General features: G+C 64.5%; 1 protein-coding gene across 2 annotated transcripts; it reads left to right on the top strand.

Annotated features, from left to right (window-relative positions):
* The first annotated feature begins 2,060 nt into the window (after positions 1–2,060).
* On the top strand, positions 2,061–27,201 carry ULK1 (unc-51 like autophagy activating kinase 1). Of its 2 annotated transcripts, none has more exons than XM_062182639.1 (28): positions 2,061–2,190; positions 2,403–2,492; positions 2,593–2,634; positions 10,892–10,924; positions 11,138–11,174; positions 13,698–13,871; positions 13,945–14,018; positions 14,408–14,509; positions 15,460–15,518; positions 15,599–15,681; positions 15,984–16,034; positions 16,339–16,427; positions 17,081–17,228; positions 18,094–18,154; positions 18,314–18,403; positions 18,772–18,897; positions 19,168–19,325; positions 19,410–19,496; positions 20,206–20,474; positions 21,351–21,544; positions 21,766–21,875; positions 21,955–22,098; positions 22,592–22,764; positions 22,851–23,023; positions 23,141–23,259; positions 23,674–23,831; positions 25,238–25,373; positions 25,455–27,201. In XM_062182639.1, exons 1-28 carry the CDS (start codon positions 2,080–2,082, stop codon positions 25,508–25,510), a joined length of 3,147 nt encoding a protein of 1,048 aa, XP_062038623.1. In that variant the 5' UTR covers positions 2,061–2,079; the 3' UTR covers positions 25,511–27,201. The 2 variants fall into 2 exon arrangements, with proteins under 2 accessions (XP_062038623.1, XP_062038622.1); XM_062182638.1 differs by having other exon boundaries at positions 2,400–2,492.
* Positions 27,202–27,397: the final 196 nt, after the last annotated feature.

Below are 27,397 nucleotides of genomic sequence, written 5' to 3'. Positions count from 1 at the left end.
CTTTGCCGTACTCCGGTGTTTGGTGTGTTTTGTGGCCGTCTTACAGCTTTCCCAGGCCATTAGCAGGGAGCTGCAAGGTGTGCGGTGCGTAACAGATCTTCCCAGGCAGACGAATCAATTAATTCACAGGCTTTTATTGGGGTTCCGCTCCCGGGCGAGGTTCCACGGCCCCAACAGAACAACAGCGGGGGCCGGGGAAGTTGCGTGTCAGAGGTTGGGAGGGCTCCTTTTATAGATTCAGGGCATGGGGGTTAAAGGTTGAGGCAGGTCTGATCCTCACTGGTTGACCTTTAGGCACCTGCAGGGACCTTGACAAGGACTTTTCTTCCCCCACAAGTACAGCTAGGGACTTCTCCATTCCCGGAAGTATAGGCCTTCCCTCCTGCGGATCCCAAAGCTACCAGGAGCTGGGCCAGAAGTGGAGCAGCTGGGTCTTGAACCAGTTCCCATATGAGATGCCGGCGTCGGAGGCAGAGGCTTAACCTGCTATGCCACAGCACCAGCCCCTCGGTCTGCCTTTCAAATAAATAAACAAATCTTAAAAATATAAGCAAAGACCCCTAGCTCTTTTGTGGACTGAACCATCTTTTCCAGATGCCATTGGGCCCTCCTCTCTGCCCTCCACTGTCCCCGCCAAGCATGTCCACAGGCACAGCCTCCCATGGTCCCTGCAGTCCTGGCACCTTAGCGTCCCCTGCCCCCAAGCCAGCCCCTGGGCTGGAAGCCCTTGAGGGCAGGGGCCCTGTTCACAGTGCATGGTAGTGGGTGTTCACAAACACTCGTGGAACAAAGGCGGGAAGGAAATGTGCTGACCACGCGGCCCTTGCAGTCTCCTCATTTGAAAAAGCCAAGGCTGGACCAGGAGACCCAGGGGCCCCGGGCTGGGGGCCTGAGGGAACCCTGGTGTTGGGGGAGGGCTTCCAGGACTGGCTGAGGCCCAGGGTGGTGAGGACGGATCAGAACCCCGCATTTGCAAATGCAGTGCTGGTGAGTCCTGCTCTTGAATGCGAGCAGGCCCCCAGCTTACACCGGGACGTGGGCAGGCCCCCAGGCGGTCTCCGGGGTGAGCGCCCTGGCCTCCGCACCCCACGCCACCTGCCTCGTGAGCGCGGAGCCGCAGGCACGGGGCTCTGCACCTGCGTCTCTTCGGAGCATGCGCACTCGCGTGCTTATTTAAGGCCTCGGACCGCCCGGCACCGGCCGCGACCCGGCGGACCTGCGCCGCCTCCCAGGTTTCGGTGCAGCCGGTCCCGCCTACAGCCGGACAGAAACGCATGCGCTGTGACCCGCCCCACCGCGACCCGGTCCCTGGGCGCACACGCCACGCCCCAGGTACTACTGCCGTCTCTCCGGAGACCAGGGAGGGGAGAAGCCACCGCCCGTGTCTGCGGGCCGCGGAAGGAAACCCGGCGGGCGGCGCCCAGACAGGCACCCAGGGCCCACGCCCGGCCGCTGGCTCCGCGGCCCCGACTTAGCTCCGCCCACAACAGACTGGCCCCGCCCGTCCTTCTAGCTCCGCCCACTGAAGGCCCCGCCCCGACGCACGCCTGTCCCGCCGGTCTCCAGACCCCGCCTCCTGGAGGCACCGCCCTCGCCAGTCCCCGCCCCCTCTCCCGCCCCGGCACCCACTAGGCCGGGCCGGCCGCAGGCCCCGCCTCCTCGAGGTCCCGCCTCCCCAAGGCCCCGCCTCCCGGCCCGGCGCGCAGTGCGGCTGCGCTGGCGTCTGGGGCTCAGAGGCCCGAGCGCCGCAGCTCTTTTGTTTCCCGGCCGGGGTCGGAGCCCGAGCTGGAGTGTTAGTCCGAGCCCGAGTTGGAGCCGGGGCCTCAGCCGGAGTCGGCTTTGGACTCGGATTCGCATCCGCAGCGCCGCGGCGAGCCCGCAGAAGGAGCGCTCCCCCGGCCTCGTCGGCCCGCGGGGCTGGGACCCGGCCCCGGCCTGCCCGATGGGGCGCGCGGCCCCGGCGATGCGCCCGCGCCCGGCCCCGCGCGCCCGGCCCCGCGCCCCCGGCCCGCGGGCCCCGGCCCGAGCCTCCGCCTGAGTCCCGCGCGCCCGGGCCCGCGCCCCCGGCCCGCGCGCGCCATGGAGCCCGGCCGCGGCGGCGTCGAGACCGTGGGCAAGTTCGAGTTCTCCCGCAAGGACCTGATCGGCCACGGCGCCTTCGCGGTGGTGTTCAAGGGCCGCCACCGGGAGGTGAGCCCCGGCGCGTGCGGCCCGCCCTGGGACCGGGGGCACCCCCAGCCGGGGGACCCTTCCCCCAAAGGAGCTCCCTGGGCCGCCTCCTCCGGAGGTGGAGTTCCGCCCCGAGAGCTCTCCGGGACGGCGCGGGTCACCTGTGTGTCCCAGGCCTGGGGTCAGCCCCGGGATAGCCCCGCCCTGAAGGGTCCCCCTCTGGGTTTCAGAAGCATGACCTAGAGGTCGCAGTCAAGTGCATTAACAAGAAGAACCTTGCCAAGTCCCAGACGCTGTTGGGGAAGGAGATTAAAATCCTAAAGGTGAGCGGACTGGCCGGGCAGCAGCCGGGAGACAGGGTGAGGGCCAGTCCCGCCGGCCTCCCTCCCTCTAGCTCACCGGGAACCTGGGTTTCTCTCCTAGGAACTGAAACATGAAAACATTGTGGCATTATATGACTTCCAGGTGAGCCACCGGGCTGCTGGGGGTGGGGGTAGGGTAGGAGGGCTGCTCACCCGGGCCTCAGCCCCGGGCAGCCAGGCGCCCAAGGCCCTGGTCAGTCATGGGGGGTCGCGGGCCTGTGTCCTTCGCGGGTGGGAGAAGTTGGGCATTGGCTGTAGACGTGGTGTGTCTCTGGCCGAGCTAGTTCTGAGACCTTGTGGGACCCCAGACACCCCATCACCAGCCCAGGTCTGTGGCCTGGCTTCCCCTTGCTGTATTGGCGAGCTCCCAGCTTGTCCGGCTGCCTGAGCGGGCGATTGGGGGGGGGACAGGACAACGGGTGGGCTGACAGCAGCGTGGCTGGTGGTGGGTACCCCCACCCGGAGTCCCAACCAGTCGTAGCCCCGACTGCCTGTCAGCGGCCCCCGGCTGGCCCACCTGTCTGGCTGGTGGTGGTTTTGTTGACATTGCTCCGGTGGCCTGGCATTGGCTGGCCTCTCGCTGCGTCAGCCTGGGGGAGGGGCTGCAGGAGATTCCTTCTTGCTGGCAGCGGGGGCTGGGCACGGAGCAGCCACCCGCTGTCTGCTGTCGATGAGGCCACCCCAGGTCTGGCTGGCCCTGGACAGCAGGCAGACCGAGGAGCTGGCCTGCCTGCCGTGCTGTCCCCCAGCCCCTGGGCGCGGCAGCAGCAGGCAGAGATCAGGGACCCTAGATGCCCGGCTTGGGGACCAGGAACCTGAGGCGCAGATCTGCCAGTCAAAGTGCTGACTAATGGTTTTGAAAGCTGTTTACTGAGGCCACGGGACCAGCCCTGGCTGAGGGAAGTTCCCAGCCGGCCGCCTCCCTCCTTCCTCCCCTCCCTCCCTCCCTCCCTAGCTGTCCAGTGTGCTATGGCCTTGGGGGCTGTGGCGTGTCATGGGGTGACGTGGGGAGGGCCCAGGTCCAGAGTGACAGCGAGTACCTGGAACCCAGTGGAGACATCGTGTTCTGGGTCCAGGAAGCCGCCTCCCCGCCCTCCTCTCCTCCCTTCCCTCTCCCTCTCCACCCTCTTCACTGCTGTTTTTCTCTCCCCTCTCCATTCTCTGAAGCCTCTTGGCATCTGCACGTGTGGGACCTGGACCCCCTCGAGCACCCTCCGCTTGCCTTACCCCCCCCTCCCCCGTGTTCCCTCCGTGCTGGGCTCCCAGTGGCTGCCTCCATGACACCTCTGCAGACCTTGCTGTGTCCCAGGTGGGCCACACACCTGGCTCCGAGCATCTGCCACCTCCCCCAGCGTTCGCGACACTGGCTGCCCCCACTCAGGACGGGCTGAGAAGTGCCAGCCAGCGCCTCCCTGGACGGCCTGGGGTCCCACCCTGGGACCTGGGGATTGTTCCCTGTGTCCTTAAAGCTTTGGGCTGACCCAGACACCAGGCTCCAGAAAAAACGGATTTGCTTTTAAAAATTGGTAACATGATTTGACCAAGAAAAGAAAACCCCGAGCAGTACAGGTCACAAGTCATCCTGGGGGCCCCCAGCCCTTATGGTGTCTGCTGCTGCCCTCAGGCGCCGCCATAGGTTGCCCCCGGATCTGCCCCAGCGGCTGTTCCACACTGTGGCCCTTCTCCCCATAAGCATGTATCTTGGAGAAAGTTCTCTTTCGTCTCAATCCGCACCAGAAGGGTTGCGCCTTCTCAGTTGCCGTGGGCACAGTGGTTCTGAGCCAGACCGTGCTGAGCCCCCCAGGCGGCCCTGGCTCTGCTGTACAGGGACGGTGTGTCCCGACTGCACCTCTTCCTGCCACGTAGACTGTGGGGTCCTGTGCACGAGCAAAGGTGGACCCCTGCTCACAGGATGTGTGTGGTCCCCTGGGCCATCACCAGGCCGTGTGGTTGAGACTGTGCCTTCACTCCACTGTGCCAGCTGTCAGTCTGTAGAAAGATTTGTTCTTAAAAATATTTGTTTGAGGCCGGCACCGTGGCTTAACAGGCTCATCCTCCGCCTTGCGGTGCCGGCACACCAGGTTCTAGTCCCGGTTGGGGCACCAGATTCTGTCCCGGTTGTCCCTCTTCCAGGCCCGGGAAGGCAGTGGAGGATGGCCCAAGTCCTTGGGCCCTGCACCCGCATGGGAGACCAGGAGAAGCACCTGGCTCCTGGCTTCGGATCAGCTCAATGCGCTGGCCGCAGCGGCCATTGGAGGGTGAACCAACAGCAAAAAGGAAGACCTTTCTCTCTGTCTCTTTCTCTCACTATCCACTCTGCCTGTCAAAAAAATAAGTAAATAAATAAATAAATATTTGTTTGAAAGGCAGAGTTACGAGAGAGAGAGAGAGAGAGAGAGAGAGATCCTCGATCCACTGGTTGACTCCCCAGGCTGAAGTTAGGAGCTTTACCCGAGCCTACTGCGTGGGTGCAGCATCCCGAGCACACGGGCCGTCCTCAGGGAGCTGGACCAGAAATGGAGCAGCGGGATCAGAACTGGTGCTGCGCATGTGGGATGCTGGCGTCACAGACTGCGGCCCAACCTGCCAGAACGCAGATCTGTAGTAGGGTGTGTTCCCGGGAGCCGTTGTCCGAGATCCTCCCGGAGGCAACATGGTCCCTCAGCCACAGCCCCCCACATTGCTGCCGGCTGGGCCTGTGCAGCAGGGCCGTGTGCGGGGTGGGGAGCGGCATCCCTGCTGGGTCAGGGTCTCCCTGACTGCTAGGACTGGAGCCACACAGCCTGTCTGTGAGTTTGGGCGAGGAGGCTCCTGGTGCCTCCCTTCCCCACCCACGCGGGGTTGACACCTGAGTATTCGCTGTGCCGGAAGCCCTGGAGGTGCCGAGGTGGTCTCTTGTCTGTTGAGGTGGGGGGTTTTGTTCTCACTGTGTTAGGTTGGTTTGGTCAGCCATATTGAACGGGAACGGCAGGCCCGCGTGGTGCCTGGGAAGTCAGTCCCTTGCTCTCTTTTCTGTGTCACCTACCTTGCTACGTGCACAGGTGCTGGGGGCTTCCAGTGTCCCCGGGGAAGAGGGGTGACACCTCCCACAGCCTTGCTTCCTGTGGGTTGTCAGCTGCTGGTGGACACCTGTGCTAGCTCTTGGTGCCCTCCAGACTGTGGTGGGGGCTGGGCTGAGCTCAGATGAGGCCTGGGATGGTCTTGGCGGCAGGCTCTGGGAGGCTCCTACCACACTGTTTTATGTGGCATTGTTTTAGCCTCTCCCGCCCCCCGCCTCACTTTTAAGTTGTGAAACAAGAAGCATTCCTTACTGTGAAGTGGGCACGGGCGTGGCTGCCCCCGGGAGCCCGGCCCCCAGCCCTCCTTGCTGGTCCTCCAGTGGTGGCCACTGCCCTGCTGTTCTCGCCTCCTGGCGGAACCTGGCTGCCGACACCAGGGTGCCTGCCAGTCTTCAGCTTTCGGAGCGGAGGCTCTGCCTTACATCTGGGGTGCTCAGGGCTTCTGTGGGTGGCTGCTGGTGCCCTTGTGTGGCTGTGTGGTGTCGTGTTGTGGGACTGCTCCCTGGGGTGCAGGTCCATCTGGACAGCGCTACTACAAGCAGGTTTGGGGAGGCATGTGTAGGGTGTGTCTACCTGGCTCCCACAGGCTCTCAGGGGCTACACTCCCTAGCACTGGGCCCAGCAGCACCCAGCCCCCTGCTGCTGAGCTCCCTGGTAGAACCCTGGTCAGAGAAGAGGGAGGGGCAGAGAGGGAAGCTGGTGGCCAGGAGCAGGGGCCGGTGCACAATGGGCAGCAGCAGGGCTTCCTCCTCAGGGTGGGGCCAGCATCTCTTCCCTTTTGGGAGCTGTCCAGAAACACAGGGCTTCGGGGGCAGGGTGGCTCTGTCCAGGCCCCAGCTGTGGCTTTTGCTGCCTCCTGGGACCCAGAAGGCCGGCTCTGGAAGAGTTAACTGGGTCTGTGCCCGCCCTCCAGGCCCAGCCCGGGATCAGCAGACAGGACTGGGATTGGCAGAGGGATCCTATTAAGCAAAGCACCTTAGTGTGCCCAGGGGTGGGGTGAGGTGGCCTCCTACGTGCCCAGATGCCCGTGCCAGGCTCCCTGTGACTCTGGCCTCTGGAGCCAGCCGTGCTGCGTGCGGAGGGCGGCGAGCCTGGCCAGCCTCATCCCAAGGGTGTTGACTTAGCGCTCCCCTTTTAAGTCTTACTTTATTTTTATGTTTAAAGATTTATTTTTATTTTTATTTTTTGAAAGGCAGAGCTGCAGAGAGAGAGGGAGAGACAGAGAGATCTTCCATCCAGTAGAAGCCAGGAGCTTCATCTGCATCTCCTACATGGGTGGCAGGGATCCAAGCATTTGGGCCATCTTTGCTCCTTTTTTTTTTTTTTTTTTTTTAAAGATTTATGTATTGAAAGGCGGAGTTAGAGAGAAACAGAAAGGAGAGCAAGGTCTCATCTGCCGGCTCACTCCCCAAGTGGCTGCAACAGCTGGGGCTGTGCTGATCTGAAGCCAGGAGCCAGGAGCTGCTTCTGGGTCTCCCACGTGGGTGCAGGGACCGAAGCAGTTGGGCCATCTTCTGCTGCTTTCCCAGGCTATTAGCAGAGAGCTGGATCGGAAGTGGAGCAGCCAGGACTGGGACCGGCACTCATATGGGGTGCTGGTGTCCCAGGTGGCATGGGCCCCAAGTTGTATTGTTTATTTGAGAGGCAGAGAGCGGGAGGGAGACAGTCACAGAGAGTGAAGGCTCCCATGCCTTGGTTCACTCCCCAAATACTGCAACAGCTCTGGCCAAGGCTGGGGCCGGGAGCTCAGTCCGTGTCTCCCACGTGGGTGGCAGAGACTCAGACACCTACCAGGGTGTCTATTAGGAAGCTGAAGCCGGAGCCAGGAACTGAACCCAACAGTGCTGTGTGGGAGGTGGACGTCTTAACCACTAGGCTACGCTCCCACCCCTGTCCTGAGAGCCTGGGTGCACAAGGCTGGGGTTACTCTTTAGGGTCCGCCCAGCTGAGCAGTCAGGCATCGGGGGTTTCTTTCCCAGCTCTGCTGAGGGCCAGCAGTAACCAGGACTGTTCTGACTTGCACCCCGTTCCTTCTGGGTGGACCTACCCTCAGGGGGAGGGAGTGATGACGTGGGGAGCCTGGTGTGCTCACTTGAGAGACCGAGTCTTCTCACTGTGTCTGGGCATGCGTGTCCGGGTATCACAGGTCCAAGGGCAGGACCCGCCTGGTGGCTGTTGCCCACCCCACCGAGTGAGACGTGGCCAGGGCCTCTGCGATCGGGTGGGTGAAAGTGGTGAAGCCGTTTCTTGGCCATTCGGTTGTCTAAGGGGACTGGCTGGGTGCCTGGTGCCCGCCTGGCCCCCACTCCCCGGGGACGCCCGTGAAACCAAACTTGGCCCTGCAGGGGCTGGCGGCAGTGGGGCCTGAAGTGTCTGGCTTCTGGTGGGTCCTGTGGGGTGGACAGCTGTGGCCCCTGTTGCCCTAGGAGCCCGAGAGTGCAGGTCGTAGGGAGAGCTGGGGAAGCCCAGCATGGCATGGGGGCCCAGGGGAGCTGCTGCTGCGACGCTTGGTTCTGCCTTCTCGCTGTCCCCACCTCTGGAAGGGTGAGGCGGACACATGGGATGAGACGCAGAGCAGCTGGCCTGGCCCTGCCACAGCCCAGTGGACACAGTGTGCTCACGAGCATCCCGGTCACCTGGCTTGGGACTGGCCTGTGGGCTTCCGAGGATCCAGCTCGCGGGTGGGGAGACAGGCCCACAGTGGGCGCTGTCCGCAGCTGCCGTCTACCTCAGGGTGGTGGGAAGATGTGTGTGGGATCCTTAGGCCCCCGTGCTCTGTGGTGAGGTGGCCCCCAGCCCCGCTGCCCCAGGTCCTGTGCCTGGGGGAGGCTGTGGGGTGGCAGACTGGGCAGGGGTGAGCAGCTGAGAGACAAGGATGGAGCCACTGGCAGCCGTGAGCCTGGGACACACCCACCGTGGTTTCAGGGAGCTGTGAGGCAGGCCAGCACGGTGGGGTGGGGGCAGGGGCCCCTCTGGGAAGGTGAGTCTCAATGGGCAAGGCCATGGCCGGGGGCCTCCAGCATCAGTGAGGTGGATGGAGAGAGACAGGCTGTGTACACAAGTGAGACCCAAGTGGCCTGGGTGGCAGGGGCAGCAGGTGGGGGTGGCACCAGAGTTCTGTGGGCAGGTGACAGCTTGTGGCAGGCGTGCTCCCAGGAGCCTTGCCTTTCTGTGTGGGAGGAGGCTGCTGTGGGTGGGTGGGGCTCACGGTGCCCCAGGTGAGGCGGTGCAGGGCTCCTGTGCCCACACTATCTTCGCCTGGCGTTCCTGCCGGTCCAGCGCAGCCTCTGTCATCGGCACCACATCCTTGTCCTGGTCAGTCCTAGCCCCCTGGGTGGGTTTGGGACCCTGGAGGGCAGGGCCAGTGAGCTCTGCCACTGCAGAGTATCTCCCAGCACAAGGGGAGGCAGCCTCTCTGGTCTGTCCAGTTGGGTGCCTGCCCCTGGTGCTCGGGCGAGGCAGGTGTGGACAGTGCGCTGCAGGGGCCTGGGGCGTGTGTGGTCTCTGAAGGCGTTTCCGGGCCCCATCTCTCTCCTTGCTGCCCTAGCCTTGGGTCTCCTGCCTGACCACCAGGTGCCTGCCCCTGGTGCTCGGGCGAGGCAGGTGTGGACAGTGCGCTGCAGGGGCCTGGGGCGTGTGTGGTCTCTGAAGGCGTTTCCGGGCCCCATCTCTCTCCTTGCTGCCCTAGCCTTGGGTCTCCTGCCTGACCACCAGGTGCCTGCCCCTGGTGCTCGGGCGAGGCAGGTGTGGACAGTGCGCTGCAGGGGCCTGGGGCATGTGTGGTCTCTGAAGGCGTTTCCGGGCCCCATCTCTCTCCTTGCTGCCCTAGCCTTGGGTCTCCTGCCTGACCACCAGGTGCCTGTCCCTGGTGCCAGGATTATCTCTCCCCAACAGCTGGCCTGCCTCACTTGGGCGGGGCATGCAGAGCCTGCCAGGGACTCCTGGGTAGGGTGGGCAGAGGCCTGCCTTTGTGGACAGTGCCCTCCTTCCCTAGGCCCTGTCTCGGCCTCCCAGCCTCCCTGCCAAACCATTCTCTGTGAGGTTGCAGCCCTGCCACCTACTCACCTGGCAGGGCCCAGGCATGCAGCCGTGCAGGGTGGAGGCTTGTCGAGTTCTCAGGGACTGGTCACTCGGCAGCTCCATGTCCATCTACCCGGAGCATCTCTGACGCAGGCCTGGGCTTCCTAGGACTGTGGGCTGAGCTGGCGTTGGGGTCCTCTGTCCTGCCAGGGTGAGGGGATGGGCTGAGTGACAGCAAGCAAGGACCCTGGGGCCACTTTGCCGAGGAGTGTGGTGGGAGGGGCAGGTCTCTGGGCTCCTGGCTGTGGGCCCTGCCTGGCTGCTGGGTGGAGCTCCCCTGTAGCTCCTGGTGGCTCATGGCCACTGCCTGGAGACAGTCTGGGGTGTTTGGGTCCAGCCCCGCCCAGAGTCACCTTGGAGCTGACTAGAGGAAGAGGGGCCTGGGATGGGCTTCCTCCTCCTGTCCCCAAGGGTGAGCGTGTGCTCTGCACTCCTGGGGGTGAGGGGACCTTGCTCCCCGGCTGGGACATCCCCACCTGGAGGTGGAACACAGGGTGCCAGCCTTGACTCGGCACCCACATCTGTGAAGTGGGGTGAGGAAGGCTTGCCTGGTTATGTGGGTGAGGGACGCGCTACGGGGAAGTCCCTGCTTCCAGCTGGCTCGGGTGCAGGCCACGCCCACTCGGCATCCATAGGCACTCGGAAGCAGTGACTCCCAGATGAGGGTGTGGTTGGCACCACCTGGGCTGAGCTGTGTTTGAGCCCAGGGCTGGTAGGACGCTGCCCTGGCCCTGCTGGCCCAGCAGCGCTGGGGGCGTTAGGGCCCAGGGGCCACATCCAAGCTCCACGAGGCCTGTCAGGGAGGCTGGATGCCTCTGTAATCTGTGGTTCCGGTTCCGGTTCTGGTTCTGGAGCTGGAATGGAGCAGTTCCCGCTGCCTGAGGGTCGAGCCTATCACACACCTGAACCCCTCCTGCTGGCTGGTCACCTGGGCCAGGAGTTGTGACAGCTAGGATGGAGGCCCCACCCTGCGAGGCCCACTGGCTCCAGCCCACCCCGCTGGTCTCTGGTCCTGCCCCTCAAGCCCGTGTTCCAAATAGCCACAAGACACAGCAGACGCCACCTCCAGCGCGCACTGTGTCTCACGTGGGCTGCCTCCCGGCTGTGGGGCAGGCAAGCTCAGCACCATGGGCTGGCGGCCTGGCTTTGTCTACTCCCCGGGTGGTGCCCAGCGGGAGCCGGAGGCACTTCCGCCTCTTACAGCCCTTCTCTGACCTGCAGGAAATGGCCAACTCCGTCTACCTGGTCATGGAGGTGAGCATCCTGTGGCCCCACGGCTGATGTCCACAGCACTGGGCACCAAGGGGGGCTGTGGTGAGGGCCTGCAGGGGTGACAAGTGCCCACTGTTAGCATCTTCGCCGGGGTTGCTGGACACACTTGGGGATGAGCCTGGGGGTACTGGGCAGGGCTGGAAGGTCCATCCTGGGCCTCTGGCCACTGCCTGATGGGGTGTTGTTCTCTTGCAGTACTGTAATGGCGGGGACCTGGCTGACTACCTGCACAGTGAGTGGGCCCTGAGGCTGCCGTGGGCTGTGGGTCACCCTGGTGCCCCTTGGGAGGTAGCCTGGCCCCGGCTGCCCCTGGTGATTTGCATTTGGGCTTTCTCTTTGCCCAGCACCCTGGGTAGATGGAAGGGGGGCCCTGGTGTTTCAGGTCTTGGGATGCTGTCCACGATCCGTCCCCACCAGCGGCTCTGGAGCAGCTCCCGCCTGCTTGGGGAGGGCACTATGCCCAGCGATCTGTTCTCACAGGTTGGGGCGGGGGTTGGTGTGAACCAGATGTGTAAGTGACGGTGTCGTGGGAGGGAGCGAGTGCCCTGGCAGGCGGCCATGCAGGGGGTGGGCCTGCAGTTTTCTGAGTGGTGGGGTTGAGTGTGTGGCCGGCTGGGTACAGGGGACACAGCCACAGAGCAGGGAGGCTAAAGGGCAGGTGCCAGGAAGGACAGGTGGGGGACCCTTGTGTTGTGGGTAGGGGCTCATGACTGTCCAGGCTGGAGGTGCCAGCAGAGCCTTGGTGGCAGTGAGGGTATCTGGTTAGAGCCGGTGCAGACATGGTCAGAGACAATTCCAGGGGCTTGGCCCAGCGTCTGGGAGGACGGAGTGACCAAACAGACCAGGTTGGTTGTCAACACAGACTGACTGCCTGCACCTGTGCGATGCTGCTTTGTCCTCACGTGGCTAAAGGGACAGACACGTGCCCACGGGCCCCTCACAAGGCAGCGGTCCTGTCGGCCTGTTCCCTGCCATAGGGCCCCTCTGAGTCCATTGCTGCAGGACGAGGAGTCCGCGTGGATTTGGGGGTGCACATTTGCAGACCCAGCACCAGTCCTGGGGTGGGGAGTCCAGCAGGTTGGGATTAGGAATCCAGGTCAGTGGGCAGGTGGAGCCTGCTGGCCTGGGGCTCCAGAGCTGGCAGTGGGAGAGCAGGCAGTGCAGGGAGCCAGCAGAGAGCTCTGCCTGTGCTGTGGTGTGCGGGGTGGGCCAAGGTGCCCCAGGGTGAGGCCTGGTGCAGGCTGAGGGTACTGGCCCTCAGGCCCATGGCCCTGGGCACTCTGCTGCCAGCCACACCTGGCTGCCCACGTGGCTACACCATGCTGGGCTCTGCCTGCTCACTGAGTGCTTTCTTCCCCCGTGGCTGCCACGCTGCCTGCTGAGCCCTTGACCTTCAGTGACCAGGCGGTCCCTGGCCTGCCTCCAGGCTGCGCAGGTGTCAGGTTGGTCCCAGGCCAGCCTTGGGCACCACCTGCCCTTGGAGAGGAGGAGCTTGGAGGCCCAGGGCACTTGTCCACAAGCTGGCCTCGAGGTTAATTCTAACACTGGCCACACATCCATTCTCGTGCCTGTGTTGTGTGTGGGCCTGCGCCACAGCTGCCTCCCTGCTGTGGGAGCCTCCGTATCCCGGAGGAGGGGCTGGAGACCTGGGGCAGGAATAGGGCACCCAGCACTGAGGCTGGGGTGAGCCTGGCTCTGAACAGAGGCCGGGGGTGTGCGGATAGTAGTGGGAGATCAGTATGTGTCTCTGCGACTGTTGGCCTCTGTGGTGTGTTGGTGTGTGTGTGTGTGTGTGTGTGAGTGAGACTGGGTCTGTGAGATGTATATATCTGTATGTGTGTGACTGTGAGATATGTGTGTGTGCTGTATGCTGTGTGACTGGGTCTGTGTGTCTGTGTCTCTGTGCTGTGTGTGTGTGTGTGTGTGTGAGACTGGGTCTGTGAGATGTGTATATCTGTATGTGTGTGACTGTGAGATATGTGTGTGTCTGTGTGTGCTGTGTGACTGGGTCTGTGTGTCTGTGTCTGTGCTGTGTGTCTGTGTGTGCTGTATGCTGTGTGACTGGGTCTGTGTGTCTGTGTCTCTGTGCTGTGTGTATATGTGTGTGTGTGTGTGAGACTGGGTCTGTGAGATGTGTATATCTGTATGTGTGTGACTGTGAGATATGTGTGTGTCTGTGCTGTATGCTGTGTGACTGGGTCTGTGTGGCGTGTGGGGGCCTGTGTCAATTTCTCTGCCTGTCTCTGCTGCTGGCCCCTTGTGTTTTCCTTGCAGCCCCCAGGGCCTGGCCCCTGGTTGGCTTCTGCGGGCCAGAGCAGCTCCCCCGCCCCCGAGCCCATAGCTGTGCTGTGACCTTGGCCCTGCCTCAGGTTCATAGGTCCAGGCCTTGTCTCACTGAAGGCCGCAGCGGGCTTGGACCCTGGGGACCCCTCGAAGCGCGGCCATGCTGGTGTTTGCCATGGGCAAGAGCAGGCTAGTTAGAGCCAGGGGCGGCCATGACACGCCGTGGTGGACAGAGTAGTGGCAGTTGGGGTTGATGTCAGGGGAGGGTGACAGCCAGAGACCAGGGTGGAGGGCCTGCCTTGCCGGCTTGCAGGTCACGGGTGCACGTGGTCCCTCGTGGTTACTGGTTTGTGGTGAAGGTCTGCCTGCTTCCTGCTGGGCTGGGGGTCCCTGTGGCAGGGAGGACCAGGCCACACCCCTCTGGACTCGGGGTGTCCCTACGGGGCAAGCCTGAGCCCGCCTCTCCCCGCAGCCATGCGGACGCTGAGCGAGGACACCATCCGGCTGTTCCTGCAGCAGATCGCCGGCGCCATGCGGCTGCTGCACAGCAAAGGCATCATCCACCGCGACCTGAAGCCCCAGAACATCCTGCTGTCCAACCCCGGGGGGCGCCGTGCCAACCCCAACAACATCCGCGTCAAGATCGGTGAGGCCCGTGGCGCGGGCGCCTGCCGCTCTGCCGGCCTGGGCTCCGCCTCCTCACCGTGTCTCTCCTGCAGCTGACTTCGGGTTCGCGCGCTACCTCCAGAGCAACATGATGGCGGCCACGCTCTGCGGCTCCCCCATGTACATGGTACGTGGCCCTGGCACGCCAGCCCACGAGTCCACGGCGGAGCCCTTCTGTGGCCTCGCTGCAGCCGGCAGCGTGGGGCTGAACTTGTTTCCTGTGCGTCTGCTTGATGAGTGGGTGCCTGACTGGTGCTTGACCGTTGCCTGCTCTGATTGGCTGCTGCCAACAGGTGTCTTAATTGTGGGGCATGACTGGCATCTGTTCTGATTAGCTGGTAACATGGCTGCCATTTGCTCTAATTGGTTGGAGACTGGCAGGTGTCTGCTCTGATTGGCTCGAGTCGGGTGGGTCTCTGTTCGGATTGGTTGCTGTGTGGCTGGCACCTGCTCCTTGGTCAGTGTGTGAGGTGTCTGCTGTTTGCTGTAGCGCTGAGCTGTTTCTCACGCCCACAGGCCCCGGAGGTGATCATGTCCCAGCACTACGACGGGAAGGCAGACCTGTGGAGCATCGGCACCATCGTTTACCAGTGCCTGACGGGGAAGGCGCCCTTCCAGGTGGGAGTCCTGGTTAGGGGCGGTCAGTAAGGGTGTGGGTGAGTGGGCAGGACCAACCCCAGGGCAGTGTCCCCCATGGGCCTCGTCCCCACTGGTCAGCCCACCTCATGTGCGCATGTGGGGGAACAGGCTCCTGGCCCCCACCTCCCTTCCCAGTGCCCCTAGGCCCCTGCGTGGGGGGATTACCCTGAGCCCCGGAGGACCCAGGACTGTGCTTCCTGCAGGGACCCTGTACTGGCCATGGCCCATTCTGACTGCCCCCTGTGGTCCTGGGTGTACTGGCCATGACCCATTCTGACTGCCCCCTGTGGTCCTGGGTGTGAGCCCTCGAGGCTCTTGGCCAGGTCTCCAGCAGGCACTACTGTCTCAGGCTCCTTTCTGGGGCAGGATACCCATCAGTCATGAAAAGCAGCCAAGCACTGGCGTCAGACCCCTGCTGCCTTGGGTGGCAGGGAGGCACGATGCCTCCCTCTGGCCCACCCGGCCGCCCTGTGTGGCTGGGGAGGGGCTAGGAGGGGAGAAGTGTGGAGGCAGCGTGCCGGCTGAGGGCCGCTGGAGACCAGACCACGGTCCTGCTCGTCTACGGCGTGGTGGGAGGTGGGCCGGGGCAGCTGGGGCTGAAGCTGTGCTCCCCACCAGGCCAGCAGCGCGGTGGGAGGTGGGCCGGGGCAGCTGGGGTGCTGAAGCTGTGCTCCCCACCAGGCCAGCAGCGCGGTGGGAGGTGGGCCGGGGCAGCTGGGGCTGAAGCTGTGCTCCCCACCAGGCCAGCAGCGCGGTGGGAGGTGGGCCGGGGCAGCTGGGGTGCTGAAGCTGTGCTCCCCACCAGGCCAGCAGCGCGGTGGGAGGTGGGCCGGGGCAGCTGGGGCTGAAGCTGTGCTCCCCACCAGGCCAGCAGCGCGGTGGGAGGTGGGCCGGGGCAGCTGGGGTGCTGAAGCTGTGCTCCCCTCCAGGCCAGCAGCCCCCAGGACCTCCGCCTGTTTTACGAGAAGAACAAGACGCTGGTCCCCACGTAAGCACCCGCCCCGCTCCCCGTGGAGGGCTCTGTGCCCCAGGCTCCCTGGTGAGCCCTGTCTTGTCCTGACCCCTCAGCATCCCCCGCGAGACCTCAGCCCCCCTCAGGCAGCTGCTCCTGGCCCTGCTGCAGCGCAACCATAGAGAACGCATGGACTTCGGTGAGTGCAGGCCCCAGGCGGCCGTAGCCGACAGGCACCCCCTGCCTCATCCGTCTGTGCAGCACTTACTTGTGGGGCGAGGGCCCAGCTGGCTTGGTCCCATGCACCTGCACCCCCAACCTGGCCACTGGCTGAGCGCAGGCTTCTCCCAGCGGCAAGGCTGAAGCCTGGCTTGGGCGGGGCCGGCGCTGGGAACACCTGTGTTGGTGGGCGAGGCGGGGGTGCCATCGAGACAGGAGCCCCGGCCCAGCCCCCTGCCGCCCAGGGGGGGCCCCTCTGAGGCGCCGCTGCTTCTCCTGCAGATGAGTTCTTCCGTCACCCTTTCCTCGACGCCAGCGCCTCGGTCAAGAAGTGTGAGTCCCGTGTGGGCCGTGTGGCCGTACCCGTCCTGCCTCGGCGCGTGCTGGAGTGGGGGGGGCAGCCCGCGGGGTGTCCCGGGTGCAGTGGGCGGAGGGCTGTGCTGCCTGGGGACGGCTGCCAGCTGGTTTCGTCGTGGTGGCAGTGACGTGGAGGGGGCTGCCGAGGGTTGGTGCAGATCCCGGTGCTCACGCTCTACCTCCGGGGCAGTGCAGGCCGTGCGACCGCTGCCCTGAGCACAGGCCGGGGCTGGGGGTCCGGAGAAGGCTCTGCAGACTGACCCACAGCTCCCTCTCCCAGCCCCGCCCGTGCCTGTGCCCTCGTACCCGAGCTCAGGGTCTGGCAGCAGCTCCAGCAGCAGCTCCACCTCCCATCTGGCTTCCCCACCGGTGAGTCCCCGCCTCGCTCGTTGACTTACGTGGCCCTTGAGCCGGGCGCTCACCCCTTGCCCTTGTGGGCATCCCTGGCAGCGTTCGCTCCGTGTGCATGGATGCTGGCACTGCCTGTGGGAGGGGCTGGTTCCTGGGGCCTCCCCTGTTGGCACCTGTGCTCCAGCACCCCTCGTCTGCCCTTTGAGTCACAGGGCTGGGGAGCAGTGGCCTGCCTTGGGGTGACTCGAAGGGTGGGGTCTGTACACGTGCCCTGGGCCTGGGAAAGGTTCCGTGATCTCTGCGCTGTGCCTGGGTCTGAGCTAAGAGATGGCTGAGATGTGGGGGGTGGGGCCCTCAGCAGAGCTGCCCTGGAGCAGTGGCTGGACACGTGGGTTCTGGGACCTGGGCCTCACTCCTCCGTGTCCTGAGTGCCTAGTGCAGCACTGGCCGCGGGGCAGGGCCCCCGACATGGCCAGGGTCAGGAAGCTACTGTCCCCAAACTGGCATCTCATGGGTTAGGTGAGCGTCCCTGTGAGGTCAGGGCCAGATGGCCATCTTCCTGGGAAGTACGCTGGGCCCTGGACTTCCTGAGGCCGAGAAGAGGCGGAACTCGCCCCTCAAACTCTTGGGGCCCCTGGGCCCCCACTCACCGGCTCCGTCCTGACCCCCAGTCCCTGGGGGAGATGCCCCCGCTACAGAAGACGCTCACCTCCCCGGCCGCGGCCGCCGGCTTCCTGCACGGCTCGCGAGATTCAGGCGGCAGCAGCAAGGACTCCTGCGACACGGACGACTTCGTCATGGTCCCCGCCCAGTTTCCAGGTCAGGGCCCTGCTGGGGGCAGACTCGCTCCAGGTGCTTGTGGGGGGGTGCAGCAGGCATGTTGGATGGACCCCACACGTGGGTGCATGTTGCACGTGTGCCGTGCAGACCCTGTGTCCGCCGTGGACAGTCAGGAGCTTTGTCTGTGTGAGCCTGGCTGGGCCTGCTCAGGCCAAACCCTGCTGGAGTCAGCAGTGGTCAGCAGATGGTCTCTGGCCCTGTGCGGGGCCTGCTCCTGCTGCTCCCATGGACTGGCCCTCAACTCTGCTGGCTCTGTTAACAGTGCCCCCATCTGCCTCCCCCGGTCACTGCTGTGCGTTTGGACCTGCCCTCCCGAGAGTGACTGGGGCCACAGCAGCTGTCCTGACCCTGTGCTCTGGGCCTTCCGCCTCTGTCCCCAGCCACCCGAGACCTCAAGGCTGGGCCCCTGGGCGTGTACAGGCTACGCAATGGCAATGAGGGTGGCGAGTTCCGAGCCCAGCCTCACCAGACAGGAAGAGGATTCCTGATGGGGCCGGGCCTCAGGGCAGAGCCACTTCAGGGGCAGGAACCTGGGTGTTCTGAGTGGGATGGGACCAGAGTGGGGGCTGTGGTCACCCCTCCTGGAGTTGGCCAGTCTGTTGGGTATAAACAGGAGAAGGGACGTGAGCAGACCCAGGTGGGGGACATGGTGCCCTGCGTGGGGCAGGCCAGTGTAGCCAGGACCTTACCGCCTGTGCTGTGTGCCCCATGTGACACGTGAGCCAGTGGCCGCCCTACCAGGAGCCCCCCATCTGAGGAGGAGAGGACCTGTGGACCCAACTGTGGGAGCTCAGGGAGTGACAGTGCAGCAGATGACCAGGCCAGATGTGTGCTTCTTCCACAGGTGACCTGGTGGCTGAGGCGGCTGGTGCCAAGCCCCTGCCGGACAGCCTGCTGTACAGTGGGTGAGCCCCCAGCCCTCTGTTCAGGGCAAGGGAGGGTGATCGTCAGGGGCTGGGGTCGGGAGGTTTGGGAAGGACACAGGTGCCACACTCGGGACAGGGGATGGTCCGGGTCTGAGTGCTCGGCCCGAAGACGCCCCCATCTGTCCCTTCCGTCCCCAGGAGCTCGCTGGTGGCCTCTGCTGGCCTGGACAGCCACGGCCGGACTCCTTCTCCATCCCCCCCATGCAGCAGCACCCCCAGCCCCTCAGGGTGAGCAGGCTGGGCAGGGTGGGCTGTGGGCTAATCTCTGAGCCTGTGTCTGGGTTGCTTCCCAGTTGAGACCACCAAGCTGAGGCAGAGCCAGGCCAGGGACATTGTGCCCAGAGGCCCTAGCTCCCTCACACCTGCCTGGACACCACGCCTCCACAGATGGCCCCACGATCTGGGGTTGGGTGGGTCTGGGACCGCCTACAGACCTACTCACTGCTGCCAGTGGCTGGCTGCAGCCTGGGCGCCCAGGGTGGAGGGCCAGCTACCTGGTGACTGGGACCCGAGTGGCCACCACTCCACTTACCCTGGCGTGTCCGGGCCTGGGCTCATGCTGTGTCCCTGTGCCCATGCCCCCTCTCTCCACACAGCCGGGCTGGCCCGTTCGCCAGCAGCAGGTGTGGTGCCTCTGTCCCCATCCCAGTGCCTACTCAGGTGCACAACTACCAGCGCATCGAGCAGAACCTGCAGTCCCCCACCCAGCACCAGACACCCCGGTGAGTGCAGGGCCCGGGCACACTGCCTGATTCTGCAGCACCGTTCTCTTGGTGGACCTGTGGGGTTCTTCTGGCTTTCCTGGTGAATAGCAGCATAACCTCGCGAGTTTGCAAAGACGACGTTAATTTTGGCAGATTTCGGCGACACACGCTGATGCACAAAGGCCGCCTGGGCTGTGGTTATCTGCAGGGACTGTGACCTTGGGGGGAGGGTGCCCACAGTCGAGCGGGGAGTGGGGGGCTCACCTCCTTGTGCCCGCCCTGCTACAGGTCCTCCTCCAGGTCTCCTGCCATTCGCAGGTCAGGCAGCACCAGCCCTCTGAGCTTGGCCAGGGCCAGCCCCTCGCCCCCAGCCCACGCCGACGGAGCCCTCCTGGCCAGGAAGTTGTCCCTGGGTGGGGGCCGACCCTACACACCGTCTCCGCAAGGTGAGCCTGCGGTCTCCCAGGGCTGGGGGCGGGGAGGAGCCTGCCATTTCTGTCTTCACACTGGCGGCCCCTCGTTCCCCCCAGTCGGAGCCATCCCTGAGCGGCTGGGCTGGAGCAGGGCTCCCTCCCCACAAGCAGCTGAGATGCGGACTGGCAGGTCCCCGCGTCCAGGTATGTCCCGTGTCCAGGCAGGTGCCCTGTCCAGGTAGGTACAGCTGCAGGCTTTGAGCTGGGCATGTGGACAGAGGAACTGGGCTGGCCTCCCTTGCCTGGGACTGTCTTTCTGTGCTCAGCTGATTTCTTCCAAGTTAAGAAGTTGGGGATTTGATGAGATGGGCGTGACCGGCACAAAAACCTGGGGGTCACAGCCCAGCTGCAGGGCCACGTCCAGTGTACTCTGCAGCGGTGTGGCCCTGGGGCGTGGCAGGCCTCACCACCCTTTCCCTTGTGCAAGATGGAGAATGGGGGTGGGGTGGACATTTGTCCTTGCGGTGACACCCACATCCCTCATCGCATGGCCTGGGCTTGGCCCCAGCTTCCCGTGACTGCAGACGCTGGGGAGGCAGGATGGCTCCAGCAGCTGGGTCTCTGCCGCCCACGTGGAGAGCTGGAGTGAGGTCCCCACTTGGTTGGAGGGGGCCACTGCAGGCGCTCGGGGGAGTGAGCCAGCAGATTGGTGGTCTCTCTCTGCCTCTCAAATTAGAAAAAAGAAAAAGAGGTGAGGCGTCGGGCGTACGGCCTTGGGTGCCTGTGGTGGTGGGGTGGCAGCAGGGCCCGGCTGTCCCGAGGCCTTGTGCGTGTTGGTGGTCTCTGGCAGTAGCCAGACCTGCTGTCCTCTTGGTGGCCCGGAGTGTGGTAATGAAGTGCATCCCGTCCCCAGGCTCCTCTGCTCCCGAGCACTCGCCCCGCTCCACCGGCCTGGGCTATCGCCTGCACAGCGCCCCCAACCTGTCTGACCTGCACGTCGTCCGCCCCAAGCTGCCCAAGCCACCCACGGACCCGCTGGGCATGGCCTTCAGCCCCCCGCAGGCCAGCCCTCCCCAGCCGTCCCACGGTCTGCAGTCCTGCCGGCCCCTGCGCGGCTCGCCCAAGCTGCCCGACTTCCTGCAGAGGAACCCCTTGCCCCCCATCCTGGGCTCCCCCACCAAGGTAACAGTGTGGGGACGAGTCTGGGGCACAGAGCCCCGGCAAGGAGATGGCTGGGTTGCCCTTTTCCCTCAACTGGCCTGGGTCTGAGCTCGGGCCACCGGGCCTCCTATGTGGCCCAGGCTCCGAGCCGGTCAGGGAGCCAGGGGCAGGGTGGAGACTCGGCTGCTGCATGGATCAGCACAGCCAGTCGCTGCACCCTGGCGCTCACCGCGTGCCCCTGCGTCTCCCTGCAGTAGGCCGGGGCAGGGCCGCCTGGGGCTTGCAAGGCCTGTACCCCACAGTGCCTAGAAGTGCAGTGTTCCCTTTGTCAAAGGGCCTGGCGGCCTTGACCCCCCGGGCAGAGGCCTGGTGGGGTGGGGACACGTGGCTAGTCTCACCTTGACCAGCGTCCCATGTCCTGCCCATTGAGGCTCCTAGGCTGCCCTGCTCTGCTGTGCATTGTGGGACTGTGGCAGCACCAGGCTGCGGGTCACCACAGGGGAGTGGTGTAACTCCCATCTCCCTGCCTCAGTTTCCCTGTCTGCAGAATGGGCCCCAGAACAGTGGCCACTTCCCAGTGCTGTGAGGGCAGGGCCCATGCCCGCGGTGTTTTGTGTAACATTCACACATACGCATGTGAGCCGTAGGCACGTAAGCGTATGTGTTGTGTTACAAGTGTACATGTATGAAGTGTGCTGTGCATGTGTTGTGTTAGGTGCTGTACGTGTGAGTGCTGGTCCTCTGGGGCCGGGCGGGACCTGCTGCCCCTGGGCCACACACTGTCCCTGGGAGGAGCCATGTTGTAAACGCAGACCTAGTGCCAGCGCCTCCCCGCCCTGATGCTGAGGCTGCCACGCCAGCCGGGGCCGTTCTCAGCTCCACCCCTGCCTTCGCCAGGCCATGCCCTCCTTCGACTTCCCCAAGACCCCCAGCTCCCAGAACCTGCTGACCCTCCTGGCCCGGCAGGGCGTGGTGATGACGCCCCCACGGAACCGGACACTGCCCGACCTCTCAGAGGTGGGGCCCTTCCAGGGGCAGCAGCTGGGCCCTGGCCTGCGGCCCACAGAGGATGCCAGGGGCCCCGTCGGCCGGTGAGTTGGCTTGTGTCGTACTCCTAGGAGGCTGGGGAGACCCAGGCCTGCACTTGGCTTGCCCTGAGGCCCCGCCCTGCCCTGCCCATCTGTAAGATAGGCGCCGTGGTGCCTGGCCCGGTGCAGGTACCCAGGGGGGTCGTGTTGTGGAGGGAGGCCCCCAGCTCCTGCCACCCACCTGCCCGATGGGCACCCAGGCCACTTGGCGCCACCTCCCACAGGTCCTTCAGCACCAGCCGCCTCACCGACCTGCTGCTCAGGGCAGCGTTTGGGACGCAGGCCTCGGACTGGGGCAGCACAGACAGCCTGCAGGAGAAGCCCATGGACACTGGTGGGCATCTGGGCTGTGGGAACCAGGTGTCGGCTATGGGGTGAAGAAAGGACCGGCCCCTGAGCACCTTTTTCCGCAGCGCCCTCTGCTGGCTTCGGAGGGAACCTGCACCCAGGAGCTCGTGCTGGCGGGGCCAGCAGCCCGGCGCCGGTGGTATTCACCGTGGGCTCTCCCCCAAGCGGGACCACGCCGCCCCAGGGCCCACGCACTGCAGCCTTCTCAGGTGAGGGCCTGTTGGCCGCAACACCCTGGGGAGCCTCGACTCGGCAGTCGCTGGCCGTGGCTGTCAGCAGGGACAGATGGAGGAAGCGGGGTGCACACGTCAGAAATCCCTGCTCAGTCTTCCCGTCTGTGGAGTGGGGGTCGGCCTGGATCGGCAAAAATAGGTCAGGTGAAAAGTGTGGTTGCAGCCCCTGCCCCAGGGACACCCAGCCCCATGCCCAGCTGCCCTGGTAGGCTGTCCTGTGCTGGTGGGCTTTCCGAGTGCCGGGTCCTGCCACGTGTGCAGCAGGGTGGTGGCTGCCCTGCGCTCTGCGAGCCGCCTGCTCAGGTCCCCACTTCACCCATTCAGCCTCAGTCCGTGCCCCCGCCTCCTGCAGATGGGAGGCGTTCTGAGGCCCGGTTACTGTCGCAGGGTCCCGGCTGCGGGGGTGAAGTGCCGAGATAGGGTGGGGACAGGTCTGTGGCGGGCGCCCTCACCTGCCGTCTGTCCGCAGTGGGCCCTGCCGGCTCCTCCACGCGCCCCCTGGTGGCCGGGGCCTGCGGCGAGGCTGCTCCAGAACTGCCGGCCCCTGGCCACTGCTGCAGCTTTGCCGACCCCATTGCCGCCAACCTGGAGGGGGCTGTGACCTTTGAAGCCCCTGACCTCCCTGAGGAGACGCTCATGGAGGTGAGCGCTGGGCTGGGGGGCGGGGTGGGGCGAGGCTGCCTGCCGGCAGGAGGGACGGTCCCGCCACTCGCCCGCGCTCCCCGCAGCAAGAGCACACGGAGATCCTGCACGGCCTGCGCTTCACACTGGTCTTCGTCCAGCACGTCCTGGAGATCGCCGCCCTGAAGGGCAGCGCCAGCGAGGCGGCCGGGGCCCCCGAGTTCCAGCTGCAGGAGAGCATGGTGGCCGACCAGATCAGCCTGCTGAGCCGCGAGTGGGGGTGGGTGACTGCGGGGGCGCTGGCCTGGGCCACTGCTGATTTCAGGGGGTGGGGGTGGGGTGGGGGTGCTGGCCTGGGGGCCGGCTCTGCTGACTCTGCCCCTCCTGCCCCCTCTAGCTTTGCAGAGCAGCTGGTGTTGTACCTGAAGGTGGCCGAGCTGTTGTCTGCTGGCCTGCAGACAGCCATAGACCAGATCCGGGCCGGCAAGCTCTGCCTGTCGTCTACCGTGAAGCAAGGTGAGGGAGAGCAGACCCAGCCCACCCTAGGAGCCCCTGGACGCTGGGTGTGGGAGAGCAGTCAGGTGGCAGTGAGTAGGAGGAGGGTGATAGGGCCCTTGGGCTGGCTGGGAGACCACCTGGGAGGGCAAGTGCAAAGGCCCTGAGGTATGGCTCCGGTACAGAGCACAGAGGATGTGATCTCACACGGTGACCCTGGGACATGGTACGGAGCCGGCTGGTTGCTAAGGGCTGGAGAGAGTGTAGGGGGCAAGAGGGGACACATCTCAAAAACCTTCTACCCTACTGGGCCCGGCAGGCCCCACTGGGTGTGCTGTTCTCCTGACCCGAGCCCCGTGTCTGGTCCCCTCCCCTGCCCGCGGTCACACCGGCCCCCTGCCGAGGGCCTGGGCTGACCTCAGGACTTGCCCACAGTGGTGCGCAAGCTGAACGCGCTGTACAAGGCCAGCGTGGTGTCCTGCCAGGGCCTGCGCCTGCGGCTGCAGCGCTTCTTCCTGGACAAACAGCGACTGCTGGACCGCGTCCACAGCATCACCGCCGAGAAGCTCATCTTCAGCCACGCCGTGCAGATGGTACACGGGGGCGAGAGGGTCCCCAGCTGCTGGGGTCCCCAGGTCTGCTGCATGAGCCAGGGCCCTGACGGGTGTGAGGCTGTCACTCCTGGGACAGTACTGTCCCCGTGGGGTCTCAAACTCCAGAGCCAGCACGCCTAAGGAGGGGCTGCATTCGGCCCTGCAGGGCGCTTGGCACTGGGCCCTGTGCCTCTGTCCACCGCAGAGCTGCAGCCCAGGCAGCTTGCACCCATGCCCCTACCTCCCAGCTCAGTGTCCCCAGTTGAGGTGAGACCTGGGCCCCGGTCTGCAGCCCCTACACTGAGGGTCACTCTCTTGGCATGAGATCCAGCCCAAAGTGACGTGCAGGGCGAAGTCTGACTGCTCCACTTCCTGCTCAGGCAGGAGTGGCTGCCGTTGAGCCTGTGGTCACCCACAGTCACCTCTGCCAGGGCTCCTGCACGGCTCCTGTGCACTCCTGACACAGGAGCATCCCGACACATGGCATCCCGACACATGGCATCCTGACACAGGAGCATCCCGACACATAGCATCCCGACACATGGCATCCTGACACATGGCATCCCGACACATAGCATCCTGACACATAGCATCCTGACACATAGCACCCCAACACAGGAGCATCCCGACACATGGCATCCTGACACAGGAGCATCCCGACACATAGCATCCCGACACATAGCACCCCGACACATAGCATCCCGACACATGGCATCCCGACACATAGCATCCCGACACATGGCATCCCGACACATGGCATCCTGACACATGGCATCCCGACACATGGCATCCCGACACATGGCATCCCGACACATGGCATCCCGACACATAGCATCCCGACACATAGCACCCCGACACACGGCATCCCGACACATGGCATCCCGACACATAGCATCCCGACACATAGCATCCCGACACATGGCATCCTGACACATGGCATCCCGACACATGGCATCCTGACACATGGCATCCCGACACATAGCATCCCGACACATGGCATCCTGACACATAGCATCCCGACACATGGCATCCCGACACATAGCATCCCGACACAAAGCATCCCGACACATAGCATCCCGACACAGGAGTATCCCGACACACAGCATCCCGACACAGGAGCACCCCGACACATAGCATCCCGACACAGCATCCTGACACATAGTACCCCGACACACAGCATCCCAACACAAAGCATCCCGACACATAGCATCCCGACACAGGAGCACCCCGACACACAGCATCCCGACACATAGCATCCCGACACAGGAGTATCCCGACACATAGCATCCTGACACATGGCATCCCGACACACAGCATCCTGACACAGGAGCACCCCGACACATAGCATCCCGACACAGGAGTATCCCGACACACAGCATCCGGCCCAGCCCCTGCCTTCCCCGCAGGTGCAGTCGGCCGCCCTGGACGAGATGTTCCAGCACCGTGAGGGCTGCGTGCCACGCTACCACAAGGCCCTGCTGCTCCTGGAGGGGCTGCAGCAGCTGCTGTCTGACCAGGCCGACATCGAGAACATCGCCAAGTGTGAGTCTGGCAGCCCGTGGGGGCGGGCCCAGCGGGGCTCCCGCCTCACGCCGCCGCCGCCTCCTCCTCCTCCTCCTGCAGGCAAACTGTGCATCGAGCGGAGACTCTCGGCTCTGCTGACCGGCATTGGTGCCTGACCACCCGGAGCCCGGCTAGCTCGCCATGCCCGAGCCCCGCGGGATGGGCTCCGTGTGCTGGCTGGACCTGCCGGGACAAGCCTGCCGGCCCCAGGGCTGCTGGATGGTGCTGAGGCCCCCGACGGAGCCAGAGCGGGAGGCTTCCTGGCCATGGAGGACTGCGAGTGCTCGGAGCGCTGCTTCCCTCTGTGGCCGGACTCCCGGAACCTTCCCGCCAGGCAGGGGCGCCCGGGGGGCAGGTGGGACACGGGGACCCTGCCACCTGCCAAGACCCCCCGGACAGTTCAAGGCCTTGAGACAGCACCGCTGACTCCATGCCAAAGAGAGCTTGTCCTCACGGCCTCGCTGCCTGGTCGCTCTGCCCCGGGAGAGGGGCTCGGCCTCCTCTTCTCCAGGACCCCCTCCCTCAGAGACCGCCCGCCCGGCTTTGTCAGTCACCCGAGCACTTTATGCAGATGGAGACTGGTCCCACCACACGGACCGAGGGGCAGGATCTGCTGTCTGGCTGCGGCCTTGCGAGGTGTGTGTCTGCTTCCTCACACGCGTGTGCGTGTGCACGCGGCTCCGTGAGCAAGTGCGGTCCTGGCCCGGGTGCGGTGTGCGGCGGCAGACCGGGTGAAGCTCCGAGCTCCCGCCCTGGCCACGGAGGTCGCCATCTGCCTTCCCCCCAGGCCGTGTCTCATTTTTTTAAGCTGATTTTTTCTTTAAAGAAGAAAACTTGCAAACATTTAAGGCATTGTTTTTGAAAGGCAGGGACAGGGACAGAGTTGGGCCTTGGCCTTACCGTGGGGGCAGACGGTACTGGCTGCGTGTGTGTGTGTGACTGCGTGTAGGTGCGTGTGTGAGGGCGTGACTGTGGCTGTGTGCACCCGCTGTCCTGCCCAGGGGACACGTTAGGCAGGTGGACAGCACTCATCCCACATCTGACATGGTGGACAGGCACAACACACACACCAACATGCAAGACCCTCCCCCGCCGAGCTCTAGCTGTCAGATTGGTGTCAAGATGCCTGCTCGTCACGGGTCACTACGGACCTGGGGGCAGCCTCGCCCCTCCTGCCATGGCAGGCAGTCCTTGTTGGAGGGGGTGGGGAGAGGCCCCCTCCAGCTCCCAGGACAGGCACAGGCTGGGGCCTGTGTAGCCTCTGTGGCTCAGCTCTGCCTGAATCTACTTGAATGTACCCCGGGGAGTCCACAGGAGGCAGACGTGGGTCCGTGGCACCCAGAGCAAGGTGTTCAGAGGTCACATGACACAGACACAGATACACGTGTTTTTCTTTGCAATACTTGAAATATCGCCACTGTGCTTGGACTCAGAAGACAGAATCCCCGTGCCGCGTCTGTGTTGTCACCGCCCGTGACTCCGTCCCTCCCTGCTGCATGTCCCACGTTAGTATTTATTGCTTTGCGGCTACCGCAGCCCAGCCTCTGAGAAGCTGGCGCCACGGCTGGGCCCCCGCCTGGCATCCCGGTGTGCCCTGTCCTGTGGCCGCCCTGTGTGCCCCTGTGTGTGCGTGTGTGTGTCCCAAGTGGGACCTGGGGCCCCAGCCGTGAACGCTGCCTGTGGTTGTGTGGCCTGTTCTCCGAGAGACAGTGCGCCGCCCTCCGTCTGTTTTAAAACATTTTGTGAGTCCCTTTTTTGTTACATCGTGTGACGTCAGGTTAAATGGAAATAAACCTTTGGAATTGTTGCCTGCTGTCACGGAAGGTCACTTCGCTCCTCAGATGAGGCGTCTGCGGGGCGCACGGTTCCTCCAGCCGAAGAGCGGGAGCCGGGGCCTCACGCCTGTGTCAGGAGGACCCAGCTCTGGGGGCAAGCCCCAGGGCGGGTGCCCACGGAGGGCCCGGGGCCGCAGAGGGTCCCCCGGGGCTGCCGCAGTTACGGGC

Source organism: Lepus europaeus, chromosome 23, assembly GCF_033115175.1.
Source record: "Lepus europaeus isolate LE1 chromosome 23, mLepTim1.pri, whole genome shotgun sequence".
NCBI lineage: Eukaryota > Metazoa > Chordata > Mammalia > Lagomorpha > Leporidae > Lepus > Lepus europaeus.
Note: the sequence above shows the minus strand (reverse complement) of the source record. Positions and strands in the feature narration are given on the sequence as shown.